Source organism: Drosophila subobscura, chromosome E (genome assembly GCF_008121235.1).
Source record: "Drosophila subobscura isolate 14011-0131.10 chromosome E, UCBerk_Dsub_1.0, whole genome shotgun sequence".
Classification (NCBI taxonomy): domain Eukaryota; kingdom Metazoa; phylum Arthropoda; class Insecta; order Diptera; family Drosophilidae; genus Drosophila; species Drosophila subobscura.
This window is the reverse complement of record NC_048531.1, coordinates 8,039,379-8,049,356: the sequence shown is the minus strand read 5'-3', so window position 1 is coordinate 8,049,356 and position 9,978 is coordinate 8,039,379. Positions and strand designations below refer to the sequence as shown.

Genomic DNA, 9,978 nt, shown 5'->3' with positions numbered 1-9,978 from the left:
GGAAAAATGCAAGGTGGTGACCTAAACAAGGTCAAATTTTCGGTACATTTTTGGGTCAGTCGTAATATTTCGACAAATCCGCGGTCACACGGGGGACCATTTAAGGTATATTATATACTACACATGTTTTTCAAATGTCCCTCGAGGAGTTTCTATCTTTTATGTAGGGTATTGGAAATGTCAGGCTCCAATCAATGCAAAAACAATTCAATCTATGTTGGAGGTTTATCTCAACGAAATTTCGCAGGTTATAGACATCGACAATGTATCTGATCGATATATACCTATTAAAAACATGTCAGTCTAAGATAAAGTAATTATTAATGTTTGAGAGCAGCTATGAAAATGAAATTTTGATATTAATTTATGGCAATAGGGTATACAAATGCCCATTCTATACCATACCTTCCAGTTGACAAGCAACAAATTGTCAAAACGTAACATTCCATTCCCACTCACGTAGCGTTTTATGATATTTTTGTTGGTAGAGCTTTTTAGTTTTAAACCTAATTTGAACATACTACAATGAAAGGAAGTCGTGAAAACTCCAATCCTGTGGAGAACTGATTGATAAATCGGATAAAACTATAGTTGTAGCGCTGAGACTCGTAACTAACTAGTATTATCAAATAGAACATACAAATCGAGGAATCTGATTTAAGACTACGGTATATTTACGGTATATTTTTAAAATGAGAAGATATATCTTGCTTTATTTCCGAGGGTCTATCGGTATATTTGATCGATAATTCCGCGGTCACACTGTTCGAGAGTTCGTGTTAAAAAAACAAAAAATATAAACTACAACATATTAATACCCAGGAATATAACCACAACAATTTCAACTAAAGATAATGTTATGCTAATTCAATGTAAGCATCAGCGCAGTTAACCAAGTGTTAAAAATATTTTTCGGCTACCAAAGAATTTACTAGCACGCATACACAAACGTAAGCAGAGGAACTCAAAAGTATGAACACACACACACTCAACACAGCGCAGTTGTAGGAAATGTGCAAATTGTATAAAATATCCATTTAAAAGTAAATAAATTGAACATTAGAACGTGTGCATCGCTTAGTGAAATTATCGAAAACAAGTCGAGTGTGGCTAAAAGAGCAAAGAGTAACAAAAGAAGGCTGAAAAACGTGTGTAATTTTTGCCATGATTTGAGCAAGTATAAGTGTGTGTTTCTGTAGGTGAGGAGTGTGAAAAAATACATAGGTGTCCCTGTGCGTGTGCCAGCCGCCAACAAACCAACAGCAGCTCTGCTCTCCACCAGTGCTCCCACAAGCAAAAGCACACACACTAGGACACACATGCATGCGATGGAAAGAGCGAACGTAACCGCTGCCACTGTTGGCAGAGACAGCAGCATATCCTTGTTTCCTTTCCTGGCAACCTTCCCCTTTTCCCCTAGCTCTGCCATTGTGGATGCTGTTCGAAAGCTCACCCCCATCCACATAACCCCCACCCCAGAAGCAAGTTTTCGCTCGCTTTTGCTCAAGCATACACACACACACACATTAAAGTGAAGCTACACACAAATGTTTTGGTTTATTCCAGGCGCTATTTTTGGAATACGAAGGTGATCGAGAACCCGGCATCATCATCAATGAATACTTTTCGACTCGTACTCAACTTGTACCCATATTAAGTCATTATTCTCTTTAGTGGTCCGTAGATAACGTAAAAGTAAACCGCAAACCATTTTGGAGCGGCGTTTATCAGATCAAATCCCCCTCTCCACCGTACGCGTTATGCAAAAAAAGCAGCCACAAAATTGAATACAGCGGGTCGTATGGCATTTTATCAGAGTTCCTTAGCCTTTTCGCTTCGTGCTCCTCTTCTTGTTGTAGTTGCAGAATTCGTTTCTAAATGCGAAGCGCGCGCGACGATCAGCTGTAAATCTACAAACACATGCACATACTAAGAAGGCAGCGTAATGGTGTGACTGTGCATGTTCGATCTTGTTGTACGCATTAAATGCAATTTGGCAAAATGCACTTTGTACGACACTGAGCTCTGTATACCAAACGGTCGATGATTTTGATTACAATTTGATTTAATATTAACCGTTTTTCGATTATACAGCCTTAAATTGATTAAGTTAATGGAAAAGTCTTTTCAATCAGTTTGGTTTCCCTCTCCCACACCCTGTACGGGGTGATGCCCACGCAGTGATAAGAGTGTGTGTTTTCCAAAAATTTAATTTTAAAGTCATGCAACACCGGCACTTCATCCTCTCTATAGTCAGACAAAGGCTGGCTAGACACCTTTGCATTGGTCCTGGGGTGGCAAACCAAACCCCTTTTGGTTTTAAATGTGAAATTATTTCATGTCCAGTTTAAAGTTCCTCCAAAAAATGGCGGACATGCATACATACAGGTGCCCGAGTGATGGCCTGGTGTCTGGGTCTTGTCCATTCCTCATAGGATAATCAAGACACAGCAACAGAGGCATCCGACGTCATCGGTAAGCGGAGCTTCCGCTGCTCTCTGTATGTGTGTCTATGCATGTACATATGTAGATGCGCTCCACTTTTGGATGCTATTTATAAACGTTTTCCAACCGTATACATACACACAGCCAAAGAACAGTTCTGAATCTCTGATTCTGCTGCTCTGCTTCCTTGAAATCTGCATAGTTCCGCTTCCGATTGAGCTGCCTCTGCTATGCGATGGGCCTGGCGCAGTCGCAGTTCAATTTCTAAGCATGTATTGGCGCAACAGCGTTCGTGTGTGTGTGTTTGTGTGTGCTATGCTGTGGCTCCACGTTCCACTGGCTACTTTACCGGGCAGCATCCACATCCACATGTTGAGAAACGTGCCCATTATGCATGATGGTTCTCCCCCTTCTACTTCCCTCACTGTTACGTCTGTCAACTCAAACTCTCCGCTCTTTAATCCGTCACTGTATTGATTTGTTTACTTGTGTGGGTCTGTGAGCGGGTTGTCTGCATTTGCTTTTTGAAAGTCCTGTTGACATTGACTATAGTCTATTGAAAACATAAAATCTAAAAAGATTACAAATTTAATAGTATCCCTTTGAAAAATTAACACACACACTATAGCAGCGGTTGCCATTATTTATGTGCAAATAGTTATCATTGATTAAGTTCCAGATAAGCCGGGCTTTTTATTATTTTTCCATAATTATGAAATTGAATGAAGAAGAGGAAGAACGAATTTCAAATGCTCGGGGTAGATTTATGGTTCAAGTTGAATGTCAAATATTTCAAGAAGCAGCAGCATCCCAAAAAGCAACGGCATATCTTATACATGTTTCTGTCTGTTTTAACAGAGAAATATAACAGAATGCATGCTGAATTTTCAAGGTGTATTAATATAGGGTGAGGCTCTCTCATATCTGTCCTGTTAAAGAAAGGGTAAATCGAATTCTGACAAGTGTAAGATCGGGAATGGCTATCTGGCTAATCTGTACAGATTAATGTAAAACTTATATTTTTTTAATTTAGTTAACTCTATTTATATATAATGTAAACGGTCTGACCGCATTTCACCCGCCCACACTTGCCATTAGCCAGCCAAACCAAGGCACAACAAAGCGAAAATGCAATCAACAAAATAACATGGTTAAAAATAGTATTTTATTGCATATACAAATGTAAATTTGTATTTATATGTGTGTTAGAGGAATACATTTAAATAACAGTCGCGCCATCACTTGGGCAACTTTGCTGTTCCTCTGGGAATTCAATGTTAACATTATCGCCCTCCTCTCTTATCACTCATCTCTCTCTCTCTTCCTCTTTATGTTTGCAGTATATAGAAGCCGCCACTCAGCAGGAGGTAAAAAATTGTGTTTGTCATACGCACGAGATGTAATGAAATGCCGTCACGCCGGCAGCAGCAGCAGCACCAGCGGCAGCACCAGCTACAATTAAAGCGAACCCAGCGGCTAAAATCCAATAATTAAGTGAAAAGTGGAGCTAAAAATCCGTTCGATAAAATAATATAAATTGATAAAAGAATAAGGAAAGAGAAAAAGCGAATCTAGAGAGCAATAATATACAATTTACGACTGCAGTTATCGAATTAAACCACAAAAATGAAGCGACGCAACGCAGACTGCGGGAAATTGCGGCGTCCGATGAAACGCAACAAAATTACAGAGGGAATGTACGGCAGGTGAGTGTTCAGAATTGTTAATCCTCAAGGTGCGATAAAACATAGGTTTTAAATTAAAATGTTTTATTAGTGTGAAATTATTGATGTGGCGCCACCACAAAATATATTCGGAGGCGCAAAAAGCAAACACAATTTAGAATTTTTTTATCCACAGCCAATAAACGAGAGTGAGTGTGCTTGTCCGTTCGTGTGAGCGTTCTTTTTTCCTCTCTCCTCTTTTTGATTATTTATATGTTTGTTTACTTTTTGATTTCACTTTATTGCCGTTGTTTTATGATGTTATGCATACATGAACATACATACATACATACGTGTGTATATGCATTTGTATTGTATTTGGACGCTACTTGTTTTTGGCGCTGTCCGTCTCCTGTTCGCTCTTCTGCTTCGTCATTCGACGCCCGCCTCGTGCTTATCCCATTTCACAACTTCTATTGAGTGATTGATGGAATGTCAATTTATGTGTGCAGTTGGAGAACAGTGATGCCAACTCGGCTGCTTTTTGGTAGGACTTGCAAAAGTAGCAGCGATGCGTGGACATTCTAGCCATTTATAAGATGGCAATAAAAACGCCGCTAAAATTCCTTACATAATTAGTAAAGCATGTGATCTATCTCTTTTAATCATATATCCAAATACCTTCCACGGATAAAAGCGCTACCCTAAGAATTTACTTTGATCATTTTCGATATTTTAGCTTTCTAAAGAATGTCATCACTGGCATCACGGTTTACCGTCTGTTACGTTGTGAATCGAATCTTGAGGAGATCGGGATCTCAATCCTAGTACAATTTGATAATTATCAAGACTTTAATTATTTATTGTATCCCCGTTTCCATAGCACGACTGTTTTGTACATGAAATTTCTAATACTGTGGGCCATTGTTATGGTGGCCGATTTCATGTTCATGTTCCGTTTTGAGTTCTTGTGGCCATTCTGGCTGCTCCTGCGCTCCGTGCACGATTCCTTCAAGTACAAGGGCCTGGTAAGTAGATAGACGCGATGGCAGACACTATAATCATGTTAATGTGCTCTCACTATTTTGCAGGCATTCTCCGTGCTATTCGTCTGTATTGCGATAACATCGGATCTGGTCTGCTTATTTTTCATACCCGTTCACTGGCTGCTCTTTGCGGCCAGCACATACGTCTGGGTGCAGTACGTCTGGCATACAGGTACGTCATCCCGGCCATCACTCGGGGATCTATGGAAGAGCGGACAGGCAGCTAAATATTTACTCGTTTCTTGCAGATAAGGGTATCTGTTTGCCGACCATCATACTCTGGATGTTGTTTGTCTACCTCGAGGTGGGCATTCGATGGAAAGACAGTCGCCACATGCCGCACTTGGATCTCTGCAGGCCGTTCGCGGCGCATTGGTGAGCCTCGAAGGTGGATGATGCCATTAGATCACATGTTTTCAAATCTGTAACTCTTACAGCATTGGCTATCCGGTTGTCACGCTTGGATTCGGCTTCAAAAGCTACGTGGGCTACCGCATGCGTCAGCGCAAGCAACGCGAGGTGGCCAAGGAGAATGAGTTCTACATGCAGCTTCTGCAGCAGGCTCTGCCTGCCGAGGAGGCCACCGATGAGGCGGCAAATGCGTCTGGAGCCACGGCATCTTCGAGCACAATTGTGGTCGCCAATGGGTCGGTCACAACGGCGGCACTCGCCGCCGCTGCAGCCGCATCGTCCGCGGGGCATCCCAATGGCATTTTGGCATCTGCAACCCAAGCACAAAACCATCATGAGCATCATCACAGCGGCGGCGCCGGCGCCAGCAGCAGTTCAAGCAATAGCAATCACCATAATCATCACCATCACAACAACAATAATAACAACAGCAGCAGCAAGGATAACAGCACGACTGACAACAACAATAGCACAACGGCGTCGTCGCCTTCGTCAGCCTCTGCAGGGGCAGGGGCCTCCACGGCGGCGTCATCATCAACACCCTCGTCCTCCTCCTCCGCGTCGACAGGGGGCAAGCAATCATCGACGACAACAACCACAGGTGCAGCAACTACTTCTACCACTCCTGTTTCATACAGCTACATGCAGGCTGCAGCCACAGCCAGCTTGGCGGGGACACAGCATCAAGAAACGGGAGATGCAGCAGCAGCAGCAGCATCTCCATCTTCTATTTGTACTTCTTCTACTAGCTCCTCTGCTTCCACTGATGCCGATGGTTGTTGTGGTGGTAATAATACTTTACGCTGCTTTCAGCCGTCCCTCCTCACAACGGCAACACACACATTAATCTATGTACCAGTAACAGTACCAGAACCAGTAATATTTCCGTTTGTTTGTTTTGTGTATGCGCATGTACTTACGAATCCATCAAGAGTAATGTAACCAATTGAGACTGAACTCACCCATTAAGTGCCGACGAAGTGTCAACTAACTAACCCACAGCAACCAGTCGGCATCTCGAAATCTTCATCTCCTTCATTCTTCACATCTACCCACCTAACCGAAAGAACCTCCATGGGAGGGAACCAATGCGCATAGGGGCCAGAGCGACTAATTATTCCACTTCACAACACTCATAGAAGCCCGCAAAGCTCAAGTTCCCCCCATACAAAAAATCAATAAAACGCAATTATGTTTGATATCAAGCTTAATAATCAATGTATAAATAAATGTATACTAACCTTTCTAAATATACACTTGCAGCAACCTCCAATGGTCACGCTGGTGGTGGTGGAGGTGGCGGCGGTGGTTCAAGGAACAATCGACGCAGCACGGACAAGGATAAGCATCGGAATAAGGGTGACGCTGGTGATAATGAGCACAACAATGGTCAGCAGCAGCGGCATGGGGGTAAAAATAGCAGCAGCAGCAGCAGCAACAACAATTATCACCAGGTCGATGGCAGCAGTGCTGCGACAGGAGCAGGAGCGGCAGCAGGAGCAGCAGCTGCATCAGCAACAGCCCCATCAAGTAATAATAGTAAGGATAAGGATAAGGAGAAGTCAGACTGGGATAGTAGCACCAACTATCAACAACAACAGCCACAGGGGGGAAAGGACAAGCACGGTGAGTACTGCTGCATTTAGCATCTGTGGGGAAAACCCATACTGATTTCTTTTTATGCATAATTGCAGATAAAAAGGCCAACAACGTGATGCCCAATGGGAATGCCCTTCACGCCGAGGCAGAGGAGGCGGCGAGCGTGGAGCCAGCACCGCAGATTGAGAAGGCCCCCAAGGGTATGCTGAGTGGCAATGGGCTAATCCAAGTCCATAAACTAATCCCGCTGATCCATTTGTAGGTCGTCGTAATCGTGGCAAGAAGGATAATGCGACCAAGGACAATCACAACCAGCAACAGCAGGTTGCTCACCAGCAAAAAGAGAAGGACAAGGACAAGGAGAAGGAGAACTCAGCCAGCAATAACAACAATAACGATGCCAGCTCCGTATCCTCGTCGGCCAGTTCCACATCGAGCAATGCCATTGCGCACATGGCCAGCAAAGTAGTGTCCAAAATATGCGAGACGTGTCTCAAGCTGGAAGCCGATGTGAAGAAATATCGCGCAGAAATAAGCCACATGAAGCAAATCGAGAACGAACTGCGCCAGAAGCTGGACACCAATCTGACCAGCAAGTCCAGTCTGCAGGCGAAGCAGAAGGAATGCGAGGAGCTCGAGAAGCGCGTCCAGGAGCTGAACAATGTGCGGCACGCGGACGCTCTCAATCTTCAGACAGTGGAGCGGCGACTCAACGAGGAGCGGCGCCAGAAGCAATCGCTTGAGGCTCAGTTGGCCAACGAGAAAAAGGCACGCAAGGCAGCCGAGGAGAAGGCTGCTCGTCCCGAGTGCAGCACCCAGTGCAAGCAGCGGCGCCAGCAAATGGATGATGAGCTGAAGCGATTGCGGTGCGACCTCAAGCAAACGGAGGAGACCAAGCAACTGGCCGTGGAGCATGGACTCAAATACGAGCAAGAGGTATGCAGGAACTTATATTTCTTGTACCCTACGTCAGAGGGTATTTAATTAATTCCATTTTTGTAGTATCGCATGCTGGAGGTGAATGTACGCAACCGCGAATCGTCGCAGCCCGATGCCGAGATGCTCATGAAAGCCCTCGCTGCCATGCAGGACAAGAACTCAACGCTGGAGAAGAATCTATCCGCAGAGACGAGAGTCAAGCTGGACTTGTTCTCGGCTCTGGGTGCAGCCAAGCGCCAGATTGAAATATCTGACAGTGAGTACTGAAGCTGTGGTAGTGGTATTTAAGCTCGAGTTTTAACAACGCTTTCGCCTTCAGACCATCGTCGCTCCAAGGAGGATGAGGTCATCGATCTCAAGGCCAAGATTGCCCAACTTCTGGCCGTGATGCCGGACACCATGTGCATGAACACAGGCCCCCATGGACCGGGCAGCAGCATTCTGCGCATGAATGACACACCGCCGCTGCAGTCGGGCCCAGGACCGTCATCGCCGATGCTCAGCCTGAGCGGAGCGCAGGAATATCAACAGCATCAGCAGCATCTTCAGCAACGGAATCAGATGCAGCAGCAGCAGCAGCAGCAGCAACAACAGCAACAGCACCAGCAGCAGCAAAGCAATCAGCATCAGCAGCACCTGCAGCAAAGGAATCAGATGCAACAGCAGCATCAACAGCATCAGCATCTCCAGCAAAGGCATGAGCAACAGTTGCAGCAGCAGCAGCAGCAGCAGCAACAGGGGGTTTCTCCCTGCAACCAGCAGCAAATGGTGCCGGTGAGTGTGGCTGCTGCTTTGCAGGTGGCTGCTGCCAATGCAGCTGCCGCCAATGGAAACGGCAACAATGGCAACTCCACACTGGATCCCAATGCCAGCGTTTACACGCCCAAGACAGGCAACATGATGGTTGTGTCGCCTGTGGGCATGAACCCCAATGGCACGGATGCCTGACGCCAGCAGAAGCAGCAGCAGCAGCCCTTGACGGTGTCGTCGTCGTCGTCGTCATCGTCCTCGCATCTCCATCTAAGACGACAACTCTGAGATTATATTTTACATGAGGGAGGGAGAATCCGCCGAAGGCAGCAGCAGTCGCAGCAATCCATTCGGCCTGTGAACACAAGCGATCCCAACCGAAGATTAAAACCGAACCGAGGCAGCTCGCCTGCAAATATCTGAATGTCCGTAATAAGAATAAGAAGAATAAGCAAGCAGTTTCTTTCAAACACTGAACACATCGCCGCGCCACATTGGTCACATTTGAACGAAGAGATTCCTAACCGTTTACCCCACACGCAAATTGGCATTCCAATTGAAATTATCCTTGAATGGTTTACTTTAAAGAGCCACTGATCCTATCTTAGTCAAGCCATTGCTTTGAGCCAGTCGCTCTATCCCACGTCCATATCCACATCATGCCCCTCCCCACGCAACACACGAACACACACACCTTTGGGAGAGTCTCTGCCTCCTCCCACTTGAAACACGGAAAGTAAAAGATTACTTTAACAAAATGATTACAAAACTTAAATCACATTTAAGAGGAAGCATAAGAAAAACACACAAATTTCTAAAAATAATAACAAACATGAAAATCGCGATTCGTATTTTTAATTGATGATAACTAGGATGGATGCCCCTGAACCATGTATTTTTTCTTTTTTACCAAACGCTGTGAGAGTGTTGGACGAACCTAAGTGATGGCCTTTGATATGGGGGGGATGGCGAGCGTTGACCTTTCCCCCCGACTCAATGGAATATTTATGAAGTCTGCGCCTTTGATTTATTATCTCATTAAATTATTTTTTGTTATAAAACCCTAAATGTACGCTATAATTTAGAATTTAATACTTTTCAAACCAACAACAACAACAACTATC

At 44.7% G+C, this 9,978-nt stretch overlaps 2 protein-coding genes across 5 annotated transcripts in view; both read left to right on the top strand.

Annotated features, from left to right (window-relative positions):
* The window catches only part of LOC117891784 (RNA-binding protein 8A), a 187,586-nt gene that overhangs the window by 110,568 nt on the left and 67,040 nt on the right, over window positions 1–9,978 (top strand). The window lies entirely within an intron of this gene.
* Window positions 737–9,687, top strand: LOC117891768 (macoilin-1). 4 transcript variants are annotated; one of them, XM_034797416.1, is made up of 11 exons: window positions 737–872; window positions 3,786–4,151; window positions 4,993–5,137; window positions 5,201–5,327; window positions 5,404–5,530; window positions 5,593–6,353; window positions 6,830–7,192; window positions 7,261–7,365; window positions 7,428–8,101; window positions 8,168–8,360; window positions 8,424–9,687. In XM_034797416.1, exons 2-11 carry the CDS (start codon window positions 4,072–4,074, stop codon window positions 9,050–9,052), a joined length of 3,204 nt encoding a protein of 1,067 aa, XP_034653307.1. In that variant the 5' UTR covers window positions 737–872; window positions 3,786–4,071; the 3' UTR covers window positions 9,053–9,687. The 4 variants fall into 4 exon arrangements, with proteins under 4 accessions (XP_034653307.1, XP_034653308.1, XP_034653305.1 ...); XM_034797417.1 differs by having other exon boundaries at window positions 5,593–6,167; window positions 8,424–9,052; XM_034797414.1 differs by having other exon boundaries at window positions 756–950; window positions 8,424–9,052.

Excerpts from the sequence above, each read along its gene's own strand:
- LOC117891768 (XM_034797416.1), top strand. The coding sequence starts at position 4,072 with ATGAAGCGACGCAACGCAGACTGCGGGAAATTGCGGCGTCCGATGAAA. Across the intron at positions 4,152-4,992 it reads ACAGAGGGAATGTACGGCAG|CACGACTGTTTTGTACATGA; the intron begins GTGAGTGTTCAG and ends CCGTTTCCATAG. Across the intron at positions 8,361-8,423 it reads CCAGATTGAAATATCTGACA|ACCATCGTCGCTCCAAGGAG; the intron begins GTGAGTACTGAA and ends TTTCGCCTTCAG.